General features: G+C 35.2%; 1 protein-coding gene across 8 annotated transcripts in view; it reads right to left on the reverse strand.

Moving 5' to 3' along the window:
* C17H12orf40 (chromosome 17 C12orf40 homolog) overlaps positions 1-21,874 on the reverse strand; it is a 102,617-nt gene that overhangs the window by 60,236 nt on the left and 20,507 nt on the right. For 7 of the 8 annotated variants that reach the window (XR_009222554.1, XR_009222553.1, XR_009222552.1 and 4 more), the window contains exons 3-6: positions 15,971-16,109; positions 11,354-11,486; positions 10,910-10,958; positions 4,745-4,860 (exon numbers count right to left, since the gene is read on the reverse strand). Coding sequence is in view for 4 of the 8 variants with exons in the window: in XM_058558508.1 (XP_058414491.1) it covers positions 4,745-4,860; positions 10,910-10,958; positions 11,354-11,486; positions 15,971-16,109 (437 nt within the window). In the remaining 4 variants the exon portion in view is untranslated. Of the gene's footprint in view, positions 1-4,744; positions 4,861-9,546; positions 9,736-10,909; positions 10,959-11,353; positions 11,487-15,970; positions 16,110-21,874 lie in introns of all 8 variants that reach the window. The other variant, XM_058558510.1, reaches the window with a different exon arrangement.

Genomic DNA, 21,874 nt, shown 5'->3' on the forward strand with positions numbered 1-21,874 from the left:
ATTCAAAGAGGCTTATGCACCCCTATGTTTATTGCAGCATTATTCACTATAGCCAAGAAGTGGAAGCAACCCAAGTGTCCATCAACAGATTATTGGATAAAGAAAATGTGGTATATATATATATATACACAACGGAATAGTACTCAGCCATAAAAAAAGACAAAATTGTCCCATTTACAACAACATGGATGGACCTGGAGGGTATTATGTTAAGTGAAATAAGCCAGACAGAAAAACAAACACCGTATGACTTCACTCATATGTGGAAAATAAACTAACACACAGACAGAGAGAATGGCCTGGTGGTTACCACAGGGAAGGGGGTTGAGGGGTGGGCACAGGGGGTGAAGGGGTGCAAATATATGGTGACTGACAAATAATAATTTACAACTGAAATCTCACAATGTTATAAACTATTATGACATCAATTAAAAAAAATCCAGATATTCTGGATTTTGTTGCCATTGACTATCTACCAATTTACTTAGGGTTGGGTTATTCCAGAGATTGGAGGTACCAAAGAAATTTAGAAAAGAAATAAAGATGGCTAAAACTCTGATTGATTTCAAATTTTATTTTTTAAATTATTCATTAAATATCAAAAGAACAGGTACACCTGCTGTGTTCCAGGCACTATGCCACGTATTAGGAACAGAGAGAGAAAAGAATTCATTTTGGCGTTAAGAAAAGAGAGATGTTTTGCCCATGAATGTTCACAGATCATGATCCTACACTGTTTCTCAATATGGGTCTTATTGGTGTTTTGAACAGAATAATGTTATTCTGTTATACCAAAGGCATAACCTATAGTATACAATAATATACACCATTCACAGCAGAGAAATTTCTATTACTCTAAATGAGAAAATAAATGTAAAAGCAGTTCATAAGTTAGAAAGCACATTACAAATGTAAATAATCATTTTTAAACAGTATTTTAAGCATTCTGACTCAGGAGAATTACTCAATGAGAGATCTGGGCAATAGAAAAATGTATAATGCACAGTTATTGCTCACAAGAAATAGTCTAGAAGAGAAAAGAAAAATTAGAAAGTGATAAGTGCTATCCTACAGTCAAGTGTTACCACAGTAAATAAAAGAAACTCCTTCATTGAGAAAAATCAGGCAGGTGGCATTTGAGTTGAAGACTGAATGTTGGGAAGGATTTCTACTTGTAGAGATGACAGAAAGAAACGGTGCTAAAAATTTAAAAGTCTTACTAAGACAAATCAATACAACTTCTTTAACAATTTATTTTTCCTATAGATAAATATAAAATTCATTAAAAATTATGGACTAAAACAGGGATAAATTCCTTATTTAAATAAGCCTTTTGTTTGTATTAAACAGATGTTTAATGTATGCCTACCACATGGTAGGGAGATAATACAGCTTATATTCTAGTGAAGGAAGATAATAAAAAAATAAATAAGATAATTAACCGTTAATAAGTAAAATGAATAAAAGAAATAAAGGAGTAAACAAATAAAGATAATTATAGTAGCTTTATAGGTGCTGCAAGATCACACGAGGGAATAACTTGTGCTGGAGGTCCTTTTCAGGTAGTTGGTCAGGAAAGTCCCTAAGGAAGTGATAAATAAGCTCAAGATACAGAATGATTAGACATATAAAGAGAGGAGTAAGCACACTCCAGGGGGATGGAATAAGCACAAATGCAAGATTTGCAGCATGTTTAAGAAACAGAAAGAAGAGGAATAAAGCTAGAATAGAATCACTGAAAAAAAAGTTATGACCTAAGGCTTAAAAGGTACAAAAGGGCCCAGATCATATAGAGCTTGATTTTTGAAAAGAGCAATAAGAAACATTGAAAGGTTCTAAATACAAATGTAAAACTGCTTTTTGCCTTAAAAAATATCAGTCTGATTGCTGGGTATGAATTTCAGGACTTCCATCTGGCCAAAATGAAGTTAGTGCAACCAGATTTACCTTCCTGACTGACACAATTATAAAACTGGACAAAATATATGAGACAATGGCTTTCAGACATGGGCCATCGGATAGAACATGATAAATGATCCCTGTAAGAGAGAAAACAAATGAGGTGAATCCTATGACTGCTCCTAGCTTATTGCCTGGAGAGAGTATCCAAGACACAGAATAGACAGGGGAAATCTAGTTGGAGTCCACAGACTCCCTTTGTTGAGGAAACAGAGCTGGAGGTTCCGGGAGACAACAAAGAATAGAATTCACAGGGCAGAGTACCATGAAGGAGAGTGCTTTGAGGAGAGAGAGCTCTGGAGATCTACAGAAAGTTCTCAAATCTTCAACTAAGTACTGATCAGCACATGCGTATGAAGTAATTACCCAAGTGTTGGAAAAGAACCACCCAAGACGAGAATATGGAACAATTCCAGGAACTCAAACAGAAATGGGAAAATTCTGTGTTCCCACCAGCCAGAGTGGAAAATCTCTTAATTCAAAGGAAATCAAAGAGTACCAGAAGGGTATTGCCTTAGCTAGGGGCAAAATCACAGACTGAAGGCATATCTGGTCCTGTTTAACAAAGTTTAAAGCAAGCCTTAATAAGATCATACTATTTCCAAGTAACTAAACTGTATCCCAGAACAAAGCTTAGGATGATTTATAGGAATACAAAAATTTCCAGACCAGAAAGATGAAATTCATAATGTATAGAATCCAAACAAAATTGTTAGGAATGCAAAGAAACAGCAAGTTACAACCTATAATGAGGAGAAAAATTAATTATTAGAAATAGACCAAGAAATGACACAATGATAGAATTCCTAGAAGGACATTAAAAGAGTTATCAAAACTATATTCCCTATATTCAAGAAGATAGAGAAAAGACTGAGCATGTTGAATAGAAAGATGGAAGATATAAAGAAGAGTCAAATCAAACTTCTACAGATAAAAAATACACTGAATAGATTTACCAATGCAAATGCAAATGATGAATTTAGACCCTTACCTCACACCATACATAAAAATGAACTCAAAATGGATCATAGACCTAAATGTAAGATCTAAAATTACAAGGAGAAAATCTTCATGACCTTGGCTTAGGCAAAGACTTGTTACCTATGACACCACACAAATGACTCCTAAATGAAAAAATTAATAAATTGGATTTCATCAAAATTAAAACCTTTTTTACTTCAAAAAGACACCACTAAGAAAATGATAAGGTAAGCATTTCACCAAAGATACACAAATGGCTAATAAGTACATGAAAAGATGCCAACATCATTTAGTCATTAGGGAAATACAAAATTGAAACCACAATAAGATACTATTACATATTGATTAGAATGGTATAAATTTTAAAAGACTGACTTTACCAAGTGTTGTCAAAGATGTTTTGCAATTCGAACTATTAGACATTGCTGATGGTACTGTAAAATGATACAAATCACTTTGGAAAACAGTTTGCCAGTTTCTTAAAAAGTTAAACATACACCTACCATATGACCCAGCCATTCTACTCATAAATATTTACCCAAGAGAAATGAAAGCATATGTCTAAACAAAGATTTCTACATGAACTTTCACAGCAGCTTGATTTGGAATAGCCAAAACTGCAGGGGGCGGGGGGGGCGGGGCAAATGGCCATCAACAGATGAATAAATTGTGCCACGTCCATACAATGGAATACTACTCAGTAATAAAAGGAATGAACTATTGATACACACAACAAACGATACAGATGAATCTCAAATTATGCTGAGTGAAAGAAGCTAGACCAAAAAAAGGAAAACATACTGTATAATGTGACTTACATAAATTCTAGAAAATACAGACTAATCAACAGTGACAGAAAGCAGATCAGCAGTTGCCTTGGGATGGGAGTAAGTGATGATGTAAAGTGGCCAGAGGAAAGGATTACAAAGGTGCCCAAAGAAACTACTGGGGATGATGAATATTCATTATTTTTGACATATGTCAAAACTTACCAAAGTGCACATTTTAGATAAGTTCAGTTTGTTGTATGTTGATTATACATTAATAAAGCTGTAAAAAAAAATGGATCTCAGGACAAAGAGGAAACAAGAAGAACTGTTATATGGCTATTAACAATTCTAGGCAAGAGGCAGTGGTGGCTTAGACTGGCATGGAACCCGTAGAGATGGAGACATGAGTAGATAATTTTAAAGTTTATTAGAACACAGAATTGACAATACTTTGTGAAATGGATATTGGCAGTTGAAGGAAAGGAAGGAATCAAGGACAACTTTTATTTTGGCTTAAGCAATGGAGTAAACAGTGATGCCATTTAATAAAATGAGGAAGACTGAGATAGGATTACAGAGTCAAAGTTTCTCACCATGATTACCAAGAGTGATTCAAACTGGTTTTACAAGTTTAATGGATTTTAAAACAATGAACCAGGGTTTATATATTCTGACATCTGGAAAATAAAAGTGGGGCACGGATCAACTACCATAAATACGAAAAAGAAATTATTATGTTTATGACACAGGAAAAGAAACTAGCAATTCATGGAGATTATAAAACAGATGCAAAACACCTTGGCCCGAAATATTCTTTAAAATACATAAGTGAAAGGTAGACGTGCACATTAGAAAATAATTACTTAAAACTATTTTAATTAAATGCTACATTTTACTTCTAGTGTTTTTCTTCCCTAGAAGTATTACTTAGGTCTGTTTACATTTCTAACTAAAAATATTTGTGTCCACTGAAATCAAATAACTCAAAGAAAGAATGTTACGGGTTCTTTATTTCCTTCAACATCTTTGCTTACCTGTTTAATCTGTCGAATAATGTTCCAAATTGTGCTGTTCTATATGATGGACTGAGAGCATCTTGATTTTTGTTTAATTGGGAAACCAAGGAATTAGAATAATTAACATTACTGAGCTGAAAAAAAAAAGGAAGAACCTGCCAAAATGGTAAATGTACATATATACAATTTAAATTTATGATAAAATGTCATTTAAGTGGACATCTATATTTAAAAAATGTATTTTTTAGACTAAAACAAAGTAATTGTGTCCTTATTGAAAACAAAATAAATACTGTTTTAATAACGAAAGAGTATCAGTATTTGAATGATTGTTAAAATAACAGAGTTGATACTATGGTGAGCTAACCATTTTCTCAGAGGCAAAAGAAAAAAGACTAAAAAAAAAAAAAAAAAAATACCCACGTCACCAGGATCTTGAGTAATAAAAGTTAAATATTGCTAACAGAAAATAACAATTTCTCCCAAGGAAACAGCTGTACTTATCTCAGTTCTTCCATTTACTGAGCAATTTTAGACTGCTACTTTAATCTTCCTGAATAGCAGTATCGTGGAGTGCAAAATGGGGAAAGTATGGGAAGACTGTTGTGAAAAGCAGATGTAAAAGTCCATTTGTTAATGTGGAAGGTACCATATTGATATAAGATATTATAATGGCCCAACACTAATCTATCCAGCAATAATAATTTATATCTGTAGTATATTTTATTTATAAGCCATGAAACACAGAAATGAGAAATCCAAAGACAATCAATGACCGAAATAGAAAAAAAAAAGAGGGAGAGGCAAAAAGAGATACTAAAAGTCTTTTAAAAAAAAGGTCTCAGTGACGTCAGCATCATGGCGGAGTGAGCTTTCCCGTGAACTCTTCCCTTGACAAGATACAACAAAAGGAACAGTCACAGACCAACAACGGAATCCCAGACAGTGAAAAGCTAGAGCGGAGGGATCCACACTGCCGCACATCTGAGAGCAGAACGAGCTGGGCCCCCGGAGGAAGTGGGGAGAGGTAAGGAGAACTCCTCTCCCTCCCCATCAGATCAGCGATCCCGGTCTGCGTGGCTCCAAGAGAGGGGGGAGGGGTGGCCCTCGGCGGGGAAACTGTGGCTCTTCGGACTCTCTCAGCCAGTGGGAAACTCCCGCACAGAGGACTCAGAGGAGCCACAGGGCTACCATCAACATCTGAGCACCCCAGAGAGCGGACAAAGAGGGGCAAACGAGAAGCCTCCCACGTCAGGGACCCAGAGGGCAAAAGAGAGAGCTCCCCCCTCCCCGCAAACCGGACTCTGCAGCTCAACCGACCAGACCAGACCTAGCGATCCGCGGCAGACCTGATCAAACGACTGGACCCGTGGATCACAGCGGGGGGGAAAAAACAAAAAAAACAAAACTGCGGATCGCAGCAGAAAAACCGGGGCAGAGAGCAGGGGGCTTAGACTACACAGCCCTTTACCACCAGACAGTGGCGGCAGGTGGAAATTGCAACCAGAGATTTCCAGGATGAGGAAAAACAAAACCAACACAGGAACCACAATGCAAAAATATATGAAATCACCAGACCAGAAACAAAATGACAAGCACCCAGAAATCAACCCCGAAGACACAGAAATCCATAAACTAAATGACAGAGATTTCAAAATAGCTATCATAAAAACGCTCAACGAAATACGAGACAACACAGACAAACAATTCAATGAGATTAGGAGTTTCTTCACAAAAGAGATTGAAATCATAAAGAAAAACCAATCAGTGCTGATGGAGATGAAGAACACAATGGAGGAGATAAAGGAGAATCTGGAATCTCTAAAGAACAGAGCTGACAATATGGAGGAAAGAATTAGCACCTTAGAGGATAGGAATACAGATATACTCCAGATGGAAGAGGAGAGAGAACTAAGACTAAAAAGAAATGAAGAAAGACTCTGAGAAATATCTGACTCTATTAGAAAATGTAACATAAGAATTATAGGTATTCCTGAGGGAGAGGAGAGGGAAAGGGGAACAGAGAGCCTATTCAAGGAAATAATAGCTGAGAATTTCCCAAATCTGGGGAACGAGCAGGAAATACCAGTAAGCGAAGCCAACAGGACGCCTATATATATTAACAGACAAAGGCCTTCACCACGACACCTAGTGGTAAGGCTAGCCAGGGTCAACGACAAAGAAACCATATTAAGGGCAGCTAGACAAAAACAAAAAATAACGTACAAAGGAACTCTCATCAGGCTCTCAGCGGATTTCTCAACAGAAACTTTACAGGCTAGAAGAGACTGGAATGATATATTCAAAATACTGAAAGACAAAAACTTTCAGCCAAGAATACTCTATCCAGCAAAAATATCCTTCAAATATGATGGAGAAATAGTAAGTTTCCCAGATAAACAAAAGCTAAGGGAGTTCATGGCCACGAGACCCCCACTACAAGAAATACTCAACAAGGCCCTCAGGCCTGAAAAAAAGAAGAGAAAGGGAACACAAAGCTTGGAGGAAGGAGAAAAGTAGACAGACAAACTCAGAAAAATAGTAGATCTTTACCGGAATAGGTTAGCAACCACTTAAATACTAAATTCAAAGATCAAAGGAAGAAATTCACCAAAAATAAATTTAACCTCATCACTGTAAACACACAGCCACAACACAAGATAGAATTAAGTATAACAAGAAAAACTTAGAAGGGGAAGAGGAAAGTGACTGAATTGACTTAGTATAAGGAAATAGGAGGCCATCAGATAATGGACTATCTCATACACAAGATTTTTTGCCCAAACCTCAAGGTAACCACTAAACAAATAATCAAAACAAAACCACATATGATAAACAAAGAGAAAACTAGAAGAGTCATAAGACAGAACAACCAAACTGAATTGGCAGTCCAAAACAAATGGGACAAGAAACAAAGGAAATGCAAAAGAACCAGAAAATAAGTGACAAAACAGCAACATTAAGCCCTCATATATCAATAATTACCCTAAATGTAAATGGATTGAACTCTCCAATCAAAAGATACAGAGTGGCAGGATGGATTAAAAAGCAAGACCCAACAATATGCTGCCTTCAGGAAACACATCTTAGCACTAAAGACAAGCACAGGCTCAGAGTGAAAGGATGGAAGACAATACTCCAAGCTAATGGCAAACAAAAGAAAGCAGGTGTTGCCATACTCATATCAGACAAAGTAGACTTCAAGATAAAACAGGTTAAAAAAAAGGTCTAAAATTAAGGAGAGCTGACAATAGTCTGATAATACATCTCACATCTCAGCCTCAGAGACAGTGACAATGGTACAGTGACAAAGTCATCCCTTGAAGTGAGAAACTCTCAATCAATCAAAAGAGAAGAGAATATTATATATTGGCTCAATACTACTTCTCCAGGGACCAGTAAGCCCCAGACCACTTTTTCTTCTAACCTGTTCTTTCAACTCATATTCTTTTGTAATTTATAATTTCATTTTAATTTTCCTGAAATCACTCCAAATAACTTTTAAATACTTCCCTAATACTTCAGAGTGTGACACAACACCTTGCCAGGGATATCAGCTTCTCTTTTCTCTCTTCTGCCATATTAAGTATAACATTATTTACCCCTCTGGAGATAATTACTAACCTGCAATCTATAAGTAGAAGAACGAAGTACAGATTACAGAGAGTTTCATTCTCTATTCTATAAACTATTTAACAGAGCAAAGATGAGTTATAAGCTGATCTAGAATGTAAGTTGTAGTCTTATAAAATACAAACAGAATGGGTAATTGAATGTTTTTCACTGCATCATTCAAAAATTATTAGGTTCTTAAATAAATAAGGCTAGCACATATCACTAGAATATAATACTTCATTTTTCCTTTTCTGAAAAACAGAAAACATACTTCAATAAAATTGAATATCATTGTATACTGTATATAACTATAATATACTATAATATATAACTATAATTTATAAATTTAGTTATAATTTATTAATTTATAAATTATAAAATAATTTATAATAATACAAAAATATCGCATAAAACCATTGCATGCTAAAAATGGGAGAATTAAATATTCCTGCTAACAAGATAGAGTGTTTATATAACTATTTTCCTCACTACTATTATACATTAGTATACCAACCTTTAATAATTTTATTTTTTTTTAACTCTATATAAATTCAGTAAAAAATTATTTCTTGGTATGTTCTAGAAGAACCTATCTATGGCAGAATATATCTATGGCAGATATATTTCAGAATTCAAAAATTTGGATGTTTTTATATTTTTAACTTTAGAGAATACAATGATTGAATATTTTAGCACTCTCTATAAATAAATTTGTATAGTTTTAATGGAAGTGCATATAACCAGCTGTCATCTGTCAAATCATAAAAAAAAATCAAGCCATTACAACTTATACTTTAACAGATTACTATGATATCACTGAGATTATGTATTGTTATTCACAGGATCCTTTCCATATCATGCCTAATGGGCCACCATGACATCACCAACTAGTCATTTACTGTGATTACAATCAACTATTACATAACACACTGAACTATTTCAATTTTACTATCAATAATTTTATAAAAGGATGATGATTTCAAAGACTTTTAAAGAACACTCCAGTTTTTGGATTCATAATCTTCTACAGTATACAGAGAATTAAGTTTTTGACCTAAGAAGAATTATTATACTTAATTTATCTCCTAATTTGGCTATATCTATAACAATTCACAACTATTATTTTTTAAATCTATAAAAATAGAAAAAAAAGCATATCATAAAAATATAATAAAAAATGCTAAGAACTAGTGATTGAAAAGTACCTGCTCATTCTGCTTTTTTTCATATGCAACTTTCTGAGGACTAGGCACTATTCTGGGGATAAAATTTTGTTTTGTAATATGTCTGTCAGAAGACAATTCGGCTGAAAAAGATGGTGGAGTGAAACTGCAGTTTTCTGTTCTGTTGAACGGAGGTTCAAACATTCTATATGAGGCCATGACTTGTGAAGACTATAAGAAAGAAGATACAATCATTTGATTTGCCAAAATATATAAACTAGAGAACAGAAAAGTCAAAATAGAAGTGAAAAAGGCCATGGGTTGCAGAAAAAGTCCCAAGGAAAGGCCAGTCATCAGTAACTCACAGGACTTACTAAAACAAGACAGGTTATCAACTAAGATTATACCCAAGAGCTCCTTTCCATCTGCCTTTCTCACCCTTGGTCCCCTCCACCCTCAAGCTCCACTCCCGCATGTCATCTCCTAATGACAGTAAATCTGAGTTTCATTAATCTACAGTTCAAGTGAAAAGATTTCCAAGAGATTTTAGTATTATTGCCATTATCTTTCTGATGTAGCTTAACTTTGGCTATTCAAAGGAAAGAAAGAATAACTAATAATATGGCATTGGACCTTCAAATTGCAAGCTTTGGGCTGGCCCTGTGGCTTAGCGGTTAGGTGCATGCGCTACGCTGCTGGCAGCCCAGGTTTGGATCCCGGGTGCACACCGACGCACCGCTTCTCCAGCCACGCTGAGGCCGCATCCCACATACAGCAACTAGAAAGATGTGCAGCTATGACATACAACTATCTACTGGGGCTTTGGGGGAAAAAATAAATAAATAAATAAAATTATAAAAAAAAAAAACGAATCACCTGGAGAATACTTAAAAGAAAAAAAAAACAAATTGCAAGCTTTAATCACAATCTATGCATTTCCTAATTGATTAAAATCTTATTTGCTAAAAAAATAATTATTTGCAATACTTTGAAAGAAAAATCATCTTGGGACCAATGTGAATACTGAAAATCACAATTTGATATAAAATAAAATAATCTGGTCACTAAGTTTGAAGAAATGAATTGCTCAATGATCACATGAACCCAAAGTAGGAATCCTCAAATGAATTATCCTTTGCAGCTCGTCAGTGCCAAGGAGAATCAATTATACACACATAGGCCTAGTCTATGTTACCAGAACTCCAAAGGGTTTCTCATAAGCAATCAGTTAAAATATTCTTAAGGTACAGGCTTCTTACATTAAAAACTTTTAAAAGAATAACTTTAAAGACTAAAACTTTTTTAAAAGGATAACTGATTTTATCTGACACCCGAAAATTTATATCATTTGGTAACATATCACAATTGTTAAAATAAGTTATAAATTTTTTTTTAAAAATCTCACCTGAACTGGGCCAAGTTCTTCCCTGCTGCCTTGTCTTTGATAGTGTATACTAGTGAAAAGAAAATTTCAAGGTTAAAAATATAGATGGCAATAAAATTGACTATATTTTTATGTATATTTAAAATTCATACTGTTCTATACAAACACGAAAACATATGGAACTCTTAAGTAATCCAGGGTCATAATATTACTGTGTTTTATAAAAATTATATTATTACTAGAGAGATATTTTATGATACGAAAAGTCAAACTATGCATACAAAAAACACTTAGTATGGACATGAGGTCATTTGATAAAGGTCTTAATAGTTATTAATAATACTGTCAACAGTCAAATAAAAACTGGAGCTAGAAGGATAAGCACTTTGTACACTTTCCAGTGAATAAAACAGTGTTGATGACTCTTTCAAATACTTAATAATATACAACCCAGCTAAAACCTACTTGTTTTCTATATCATCAATGCAGAGGTTAGATGGAACAAGGTGAGGCGACACTGGAAGTTCTAAATCATGTTTTCTTAGGGGCATTTTTATGTCTCTATTCATATTCACATGGATTGGTTTTCTCACAGTTTCTATAATGAAAAAAAATAAAATTAAAAAGAATAATAAAATCTTTTAAAAGCATTGTTTTATATACCATGTTCATTAAGTCAATGTACATCTTAGAAATTTACTAAAACCACCTATGTGCTATTTATGCTAGAAGACGACATTACAGTTCTAACAACTATCACAGATAATTCAAATCATCTTTTCCTTCATCATCTTACATTCTCCTCACGAAAGGGGCTCTACTACTTCTTGTTTATTTTTTTCTTCCTCCAAAACTTCCCTGACCCCCAGATTATATCAGGTGCTCTTATATATTTCCATAGCACTACATATGTTCTCTATTATAGCACTTACCATAGTTTATCATACTTGATTAACTCTATCTCCCTCACTAGATTTTTAAACTTCATAGAAGCAGAAGGCTTGTCTCTCCTTATAGAAGATATAACTATTTTGACTGTTTAGTACTTTTAATTACTCTCCTTTTCTGGGAAATACTTTTCACACACACACACACTACATAGTTGTAGCGCAGAGTTTCCATCTTCTTATAAAACTCTGCTTCCCTGGAAAAAATAATTGGTTTAGAGGTAGCCATCTGACCCAGGCTGAATCAATAATAGTATTGCATCCAATGCTATTGTTCCAGTGCTAGGATCTGACACCAGTAGAGCAAGACAACACCCTTCCAGTGGAATTTAAAAATTCAGAACCAGAGAAACAACTCTCAATATTTCCCTGGTGGCAAAATGGCAGCGGTAAGCCACTTTTTTTTTTCTTTTTTTTTGCTGAGGAAGACCAGCTCTGAGCTAACATCCATTGCCAATCCTCTTCCTTTTTTTTTTCCCCAGAGCCCCAGTAGATAGCTGTATGTCATAGTTGCACATCCTCCTAGCTGCTGTATGTGGGACACGGCCTCAGCATGGCCGGAGAAGCAGTGCGTCGGTGTGCGCCCGGGATCCAAACCCCGGGCCACCAGTAGCGGAGCGCGCGCACCCAACGGTCAAGCCACGGGGCCGGCCCCGCCACGTTAGTTTTTTAAGGTCACATTTTAAACTTCATTGATTAAGACAGTCTGAGAGAATAAAGCTAATATCTGAAGTAAAAAAGAATCTTGATAGTGTTCAAGTCCCTGATTCAAGCAGTCTCTGAGGCCCAGCTGCACCACTACCCTTCCTTTTAGTTAAGTGTCTTAGTCCATTCAGGTTGCTATAACAGACTACCATAGACTGGGTGAGTTATAAACAACAGAAATTTATTTCTCAGCTTGGAGGCTGGGCAGTCCAAGATCAAGGCGCTGGCAGATTTGGTGTCTGGTGAGGGCCCGCTTCCTGGTTCACAGACAGCTGTCTTCCCACGGTGTCCTCACATGGTGGTAGGGGCAAGTGAACTCTTTGGGGTCTCTTTTACAAGAGTACTAATTCCATTCATCAGGGCTCCACTTTCATGACCCAATCACCTCCCAAAGGCCCCACCTCCTAATACTATCACATTGGGGGTTAGGTTTTCAACATTTGAATTTTGGGGGGACACAAACATTCAGTCCATAACATTAAGTAAACAGACATTTTTAAAACTTCTATCATTTGCAGTCATGAGTCCTGACTAATAAAGTCTTGCTTTTGTAGAGGAGGAAAAATATCTTTCTCCTCTACCCTTCTAAATTATCAGCTGGGGCCCTGTAACAAAAGACAAATTAACAAGAGAAAAGCATACAAATTTATTTAATGTAAGTTTTATGTGGAAAACTTTGTAAAGAAATGAAGACCCAAAGAAGTGGTTAAATCTGAGCATTTTCATGCTAAGTTTGATGAAGAGTGGAAAGTCCTGGGAAAATGTGATAGGACAACAAAGGGTATTAGCTAAGTGTAGTAAACTGAGGGAAACAGCAAGGTCTGTTCTTTTAGATTCCTCTTAGTGTCCCTCTATCTTGGAGATAAAGATGTTCCCTTTCTGTGGGTATAGAGAGGGCACCCCTCACATGAGAATCCTTCCTGCACATGCTGCTTCTCAAATTCCTTCAGCTTAAAACACTCAATATGCTAAGGTGCCATATTTTTGGGTATCGTGTCCTGTCCCTGTCACTTTCTGCTCTACTTCCAGCATCCAGTACAATACTTATGGTAGGTACTCAACAAACATATGTCCAATGTATGAATGAAAAGAAACTGAGGGAGAAAGGAAATATATAAAGTTAAATACATCAGTGGACAGCCATATGCAAAAGAATTAAACTGGAACCCTATCTTACACTATACACAAAAGTTAACTCAAAATGGATTAAAGACTTAAATACGAGACCTGAAACTATAAAACTCCTAGAAGAAAACATAAGGAATAAACTCCTTGACGTTGGTGTTGGTGATGATTTTTTGGATTTGACACCAAAAGTAAAGGCAACGAAAGCAAAAATAAACAAGTGGGCCTATATCAAACTAAAAAGCTTCTGCATAGCAAAGGAAAACACCAACAAAATAAAAAGGCAACCTACAGAATGGGAGAATATATTTGCAAATCATAATATCTGATAAGGGGTTAATATTCAAAATATATAAAGAGTTCACACAACTCAATATCAAAAAACAACAATTGATAAAAAAATGGGCAGAGGACCCTCTGAACAGACATTTTTCCAAACAAGACATACAGTTGGGCAACAGGTAAATGAAAAGGTGCTCAGCATCACTAATTCTCAGGGAAATGCAAATCAAAACCACAATGAGATATCACCTCACATCTGTCTGAATGACTACCATCAAAAAGAGAAGAGATAAGTGTTTGCAAGGATGTGGAGAAAAAGGAACCCTTGTGCACTGTTGGTGGGAATGTAAATTGGTGCAACCACTATGGAGAACAGTATGGAGGTTTCTCAAAAAATTAAAAATAGAACTAACATATGATTCAGCAATCCCACTTCTGGGTATATATCCACTAAAATGAAAACAGGATCTCGAAGAGATATCTGCACTCCCATGTTCATAGCAGCATTATTCACAATGCCAAGATATGGAAACAACCTCAGTGTCCACTGATGGATGAAGGGATAAAGAAGATGTCGTATACATATATATATATATACAATGGAATATTCTTAAGCCATGAGAAAGAAGGAAATCCTGCCATGTGTGATAACACAGATGGAGCTTGAAGGTATTATGCTAAGTGAAATAAGCCAGAGAGAGAAAGATAAATACTGCATGGTATCATTTACATGTGGAATCTAAAAAAAAAAAAAATGTCAAACTCATAGAAACAGAGAGTAGAAAAGTGGTTACCAGGGTCTGGGGATTGGGGAGTAGGGGAAATAGGGAGAGGCTGGGAAAAGGGTACTAACTTTAAGCTACGTAATGAATAACGTCTGATGATCTAATGTAAAACTCGGTGACTATAGTTGATAACACTGTATTACATAAGTTAAGAAAAAAAGGTAAATATATCAAACAGATTTACAAGAAAAATTTTTATTCCTAAAGTCCATGAATAACATATTTACTTCTACTAAAGTAGGACTATATTTACTTGTGTCAACTGCCTTCTGTAGAGGGAGAAACAAAAATAGCAGAGAAAAGAAGAGATACTAACAATACCACGATCAATTTCAATCCCTCCTTTATGAACAGTCTCGGTTCTTAAGCTCTCATATTAGCACTTGTTTTAAAAATTAAATATCAGGGGACTGCCCTGTGGCCTAGTGGTTCAGTTCGGCGTGCTCCACTTTGGTGGCCCAGGTTCAGGTCCTGGGTGCAGACCTACACCACTCGTCTGCAGCCATGCTGTGGCAGCAACCCACATACAAAATAGAGGAAGACTGGCACAGATGTTAGCTCAGGGTGAATCTTCCTCAAGCAAAAAAGAGGAAGATTGGCAACAGATGTCAGCTCAGGGCAAAATCTTCCTCAGACCAAAAAAAAAAAAAAAAAAAAATTAAATATCCAGCACAAGTTCCTTTGAGAGAGAAAAAAACACTTTGATTATATTTTTTATTTACTTGAAGAATCAAAGAGCAGGCCAAAATGAACTTTGTTTTGAAGTATTAGACTGCTATAGTTAAACATCCCAGGAAGGCCTAAGAAATTATTCAAGTTATGAGATAGGAAACTAATCATTGAGGCAAAAACCTTTTCAGCTCCTTCTTTCAAACAAATTCTCTAAATAGGATAAGACAGTAAAGATATGTATTCTCTGCTCTTTAGCTAAACTTTGGTAACTACCTGCCTAGACAAAACAAAGTAGTAACTGAAACAGCAGCACTATAAGAAGTTTAACCATATGTTATAAAATTAATTTTATATAACACACAACCTTAAAACAAAAATAAATGGATTAAACAACAAAACATTTTAAGCGAAAATTAACAAAGCTTCTAATTTAAGAGGGCAATCAAGTTTTAAAATTAGTTTACTTTCCACATCCTTTGAGTTCTGAAATTATAAACTTATTAGAAAACTAAATGTTATGATCACATCAGACTCAAAACAAAATGTTACTGGAGAGACTTACTTACCAGGCGTTTTCTTCCGGCAAGATATCTGATTTACCATATATAGGTTAATAAGGTCTAAACTGACAGTGGAATTTTTGACAGGAGATAAAACTCCCAGTAATTTCATTTTTGATTTTAACCTTTTCTTTTCAAAATATTCCTAAAATAATTAAAAATAAAGTTATTGTAGCAACCATACGGTTTCAGGCAGAATCATAAATAATAGAAAGCAATAATGCTATGAAATAATTGACTTGATATTTTTATATTTCTGTAACATCCCTTTGACATGTTCACATATAAATTAAAATGAATCATAACTTAGAGTTGCCCAAAGACTCTAAATTTCAGCCTCTTATAATCTTTCTTTTGTTAAGCATAATGCCTTTAAAACAGAACTTTCTAAAGCCATTCTCAGGTATCAAAAGATACCGGATTAAAAATTATCTGAATGTAAAAAGCTTTTAAAAATCTGATAAAACAAACCTGATAGGCTAAAAACTTGTTTTTCTGCAAAGTATGCTATCTTACAGATATAAAAAGGCTTAAAGATCCGCACAGCTGTGTGCCATTAAAAGTCAACTGAAATGAGAAGAGGAAAAGAAAAAGAAGCTATGTGAGAACTTATCTGCAGCCAAAGCTAATTTAACTCTCTTTGTTATCCCTCCATGACTCCTAGATTTTTTCTTAAACCAGACTTATACATAATTATCATTTTTCATCCAGTATTTATTTTATTCCTGATTGTTAGAGCTAGATTATTCTTATTTTCATTCTTTTTCTCAGATTATATCCTTAATTTACCAAGTTCAAAGGCATTTATTTGTTTTACATTTATTTATTGAGCAACCACTATGTATTAGACACTATAACAAATTGTGAAAACATCTTTTTCATTAAATAACTCATAATACAATGCCATAAACATGTCTATAAATGGTGAGATATCAAAAGTGAGAAAAGTTCAAGATGGCAAAAATTTAATGCAAGAGGAAATACCACTTATCCAAAAAGTTAAGGCTCTTTCACATTAATATTTCAGAATATTGTCAACTATGATAGACTTTTAAGATTGTAAAAAACTTAAGAACTATAAGAGACTTGCCAGCTATCAAGCAAAAAAGTAAATGTCATATTTTTATGCAAAGTAACCACAGAAAAAAAGTGCTCACATTTCATTTGAGTGATTTGCAACCCCAAATTGAGGTTTCTTTAAAAAGATCACTCTATGGTTCAGCAATGAAATGACAGGACCTTCAGGATGTAAATATTTTTCCCCCTTAAAAACAATGACTATGGATCTTATAATTGATGGTGTCTTGGAAGTAAGATATTATTTCTTAAGGCACTGTACCTTGTGATGGATAAGACCATAATGAGAAAGACAATGACACAAATAATTACAACTGAGTGTGACAGGAGATGGTATAGGATCCTCAGGAAGGGTATGTAAACTATGGGTTGGTGGGGGAAGGGTTGGCAGAGGGAGGGCAGGAGGAGAGGGAAGTTTTCTCAGAAAATGATTTCTAAGATAGATGGATGAGTCAGAGTAAGCCAGAGGGTGGGAAGATAAGGTTCCAGGAATAAGGAAGAACAGTACAAACACTGTCACAAACACTGTCCACGAAGGGGGTAAGCCTCTACTCCAGGGGGATACTGCTGAAGAGGTTGAATTCTCATCATCTATCCATCATGACAGCCTCTAATCTTTGTGTTCCTAGAAAGAACAAAGGTATGTAACTAACTGATTTACCTGACAAAGCTGGGTTCAATTTTTTTTAACAAGTCTCATTCGGTAGTGACAAATAGAAAATACTGGAAAACTTCCAGTAAATATCAAATTTTAACTTGAAAATGGACATTTAAAATGAGCAGCCAGGGAGACAAATAAAATCTGAAGAATGTGTCAAAGAAAGCAAAGGAAAAACTTGTTTCAAGATGAAGGGAATGGGCAGTTCTCTGAATGAAGATTGTCCACTTTATGAAGTGTTAAATAAAGTTTGTATCACCAAAAAAAAAAAGATGAAGGTAATGGCAAAATACAGATGATGACATATTAAAGTATAGGAAAAATATCTTTGGAATTGAATAACGTGAAGTTCAATTTTTTTTAATTAAAGTTGACATACACTACGGTAGTTTCAGGTGTACAACATAGTGATTTGACGTTTATATACATTACAAAATAATCACAATAATTCTACTAAAAATCTGTCATCATATAAAGTCATTATAATATTATTGACTATATTCCCTATGTTGTATATTACATCCCCATGACTTATTTACTTTATAACTGGAAGTTTGTACTCCTTAATCCCCTTCACCAACTTCACCCAACCCCCCACCTCCCTCCCCCCGGCAATGACCAGCTTGTTCTCCATATCTATGAGTCTGCTTCTGTTTTGTTTGTTCATTTGTTTTGTTTTTTAGAGTCCACATATAAGTGAAATCGTATGGTATTTGTCTTTCTCTGTCTGACATTTCACTTAGAATACCCTCTAGATCCACCTATGTTGCCACAAATGGCAAGATTTCATTCTTTTTATGGCTAATATTCCATCGTGTAAATATATACCACCTCTTCTTTAACAATTAATTTATCAATGCACACAGGTTGCTTCCATATCTCAGCTATTGTAAATAATGCTGCAATGAACATAGCGGTGCATATTTCCTTTCAAATTAGTGAGGAAGACTGGCCCCAACATCTTTTGCCAATCTTCCTCTTTTTGCTGAGGAATACTGGCCCTGAGCTAAATTCTTACCGATCTTCCTCTATTTTGTATGCAGGACACTGCCACAGCATGGCCTGATGAGCGGCACATAGGTCCTCGCCTGGGATAGAAACTCACGAACCTGGGGCCACCAAAGTGGAGTCCATGAACTTAACTGCTACACCACCAGGCCAGCCCCATATGTTAGTTTTTAAAATTTTTTAGAAACCTCCAGGGCCAGCCCCGTGGCTTAGTGGTTGAGTACGCGCGCTCTGCTGCTGGCAGCCCGGGTTCGATCCCGGGCGCGCACAGACGCACCGCTTCCCCGGCCATGCTGAGGCCGCGTCCCACATACAGCAACTAGAAGGATGTGCAGCTATGACATACAACTATCTACTGGGGCTTTGGGGGAAAAAATAAAAATAAAAAATTTAAAAAAAAAAAAAAAAAAGAAACCTCCATACTGTTCTCTCCATAGTGGCTGCACCAATATACACTCCCACCAACAGTGCACAACGGTTCCCTTTTCTCCACATCCTCACCAACACTTGATATTTGTTGTCTGTTGAGGATAGCCATTCTGACAGGTGTAAGGTGATATCTCATTATGATTTTCATTTGCATTTCCCCGAGGATTAGTGACGTTGAGCATCTTTTCATGTGTCTGTTGGTCATCTGCATGTCTTCTTTGGAAAAACGTCTATTCAGTTCCTCTGCCCATTTTTTAATTGGATTGTTTATTTTTTTGATATTGAGTTGTATGAGCTCTCTATATATTTTAGATATTAACCCCTTATCAGATATATCATTTGTAAATATCTTCTCCCATTTGGTAGGTTGCCTTTTCATTTTGTTGATGGTTTCCTTCACTGTGTAAAAGCTTTTTAGTATGATGTAGTCTCATTTGTTTATTTTTGTCTTGTTACCCTTGCCTGAGGAGACAGATCCAAAAAAATATCAAGACTAATGTCAAAGTTTAGTGCCTACGTTTTCTTCTAGGAGTTTTATGGTTTCAGGTCTTACATTTAAGTCTTTAATCCATTTTGAGTTTATTTTTATATATAGTGTAAGAAAGTGGTCCAGTTTCATTCTTTTGCCTGTAGCCGTCCAGTCTTCCCAACATCATATTGAAGAGGCTGTTTTTCCCCATTGAATATTCTTGCCTCCTTTGTGGTAGATTAATTGATCATATATGTGTGGGTTTATTTCTGGGCTCTCTATTCTGTTACGCTATCTATGTGCTTGTTTTTGTGCCAGTATCATACTGTTTTGATTACTACAGCTTTGTAATATAGTTTGAAATCAGGAAGTGCGATACCTCCAGCTTTGTTCTTATTTCTCAAGATTACCTTGGCTATTTAGGGTCTTCTGTGGCTCTATACAAATTTTAGGATCATTTGTTCTGGTTCTGTGAAAAATGCCAATGGTATTTTGATAGGGATTGCACTGAATCTGTAGATTGCTTTGGGTAGTATGGACATTTTAACAATATAAATTCTTCCAACCCATGAGCACAGTACATCTTTCCATTTATCTGTATTGTCTTCAGTTTCTTTCATTAATGTCTTACAGTTTTCAGAGTACAGATCTTTCACCTCCTTGGTCAAATTTATCCCTAAGTATTTTATTATTTTTGATGTAATTGTAAATTGGTTTTCTTAATTTCTCTTTCTGATAGATTGTTATTAGTGTATAGAAATACAACAGATCTCTGTGTATTAATTTTATATCCTGAAACTTCACTGAATTCATTTATTCTCATAGTTTTTTGGTGGAGTCTTTAGGGTTTTCTATATATAGTATCATGTCATCTACAAACAGTGACAGTTTCACTTCTTCCTTTCCAATTAGGATGCCTTTTATTTCTTTGTCTTGCTAATCGCTGTGGCTAGGACTTCCAATACTATGTTGAATAAAAGCAGTTAGAGTTGGCATTCTTGTCTTGTTCCTGATCTTAGAAGAAATGTTTTCAGCTTTTCACCATTGAGTATGATATGATGTTAGCTATGGGTTTGTCATATATAGCCTTTATTATGTTGAGCTATGTTCCCTCTATACCCACTTTGTTGAGAATTTTTATCATAAATGGATGTTGAATTTTGTCAAAAGCTTTTTCTGCATCTTTTGAGATAATCATATGATTTTTATTCTTTGTTTTGTTAATTTGGTGTATCACACTGATTGATGTGTGGATATTGAACCATCCTTGGGATAAATCCCACCTGATCATGGTGTATGATTCTTTTAATGTACTGTTGAATTCAGTTTGCTAATGTTTTGCCGAAGATTTTTGCATGTATGTTCATCAGGGATATTGGCCTGTAATTTTCTTTTTGTAGTGTTTTGTCTGGTTTTGGTATCAGGGTAATATTGGCCTCATAGAATGATTTTGGAAGCATTCCTTCCTCTTCAACTTTCTGAAATAGTTTGAGAAGGACAGGTATTAATTCTTTAAATGTTTGGTAGAATTCACCTGTGAAACTGTCTGGTCCTGGACTTTTGTCTGTTGGGAGTTTTTTGATTACCAAGTCAATTTATTATTAATAATCAGTCTGTTCAGATGTTCTATTTCTTCCTGATTCAGTCTTGGAAGACTGTATGTTTATAGGAATTGATCCATTTCTTCTAGATTGCATAATTTGTTAGCACATAACTTTCATAATAATCTCTTAAGATACTCTGCATTTCTGTGGTGTCAGTTGTAACTTCTCCCCTTTGATTTCTGATTTTATTTATTTGGTCCCCCTCTCTTTTTTTCTAGATGAGTCTGGCTAAAGGCTTATCAATTATCTTTTCAAAGAACCAGTTCTTAGTTTCACTGATCTTTTCTATTGTTTTTTTTAGTCTCTATTTTATTCATTTCCACTCTGATCTTTATTATTTCCTTTCCCCAGTAACTTTGGATTTTGTTTGTTCGTCCTTTTCTAGTTCCTGTAGGTGTAAGATTAGATTGTTTATTTGAGATTAATCTTATTTCCTGAGGTAGACCTACATCACTATAAACTTTCCTCTTAGAACTGCTTTTGCTGTTTCCCATAGATTTTAAAACTGCGTTTCCATTTTCATTTGTCTCAAAGTACTTTTTTATTTCCTCTTTGATTTTTCCAATGACCGACTGGTTGTTTAGTAGCATGTTGTTTAGACACCACGTTTTTGTGTTTTGTCCAGCTTTCTTCTTGCAGTTGATTTCTAGTCTCATACCATTGTG

Source organism: Diceros bicornis, chromosome 17, assembly GCF_020826845.1.
Source record: "Diceros bicornis minor isolate mBicDic1 chromosome 17, mDicBic1.mat.cur, whole genome shotgun sequence".
Lineage (NCBI taxonomy): Eukaryota > Metazoa > Chordata > Mammalia > Perissodactyla > Rhinocerotidae > Diceros > Diceros bicornis.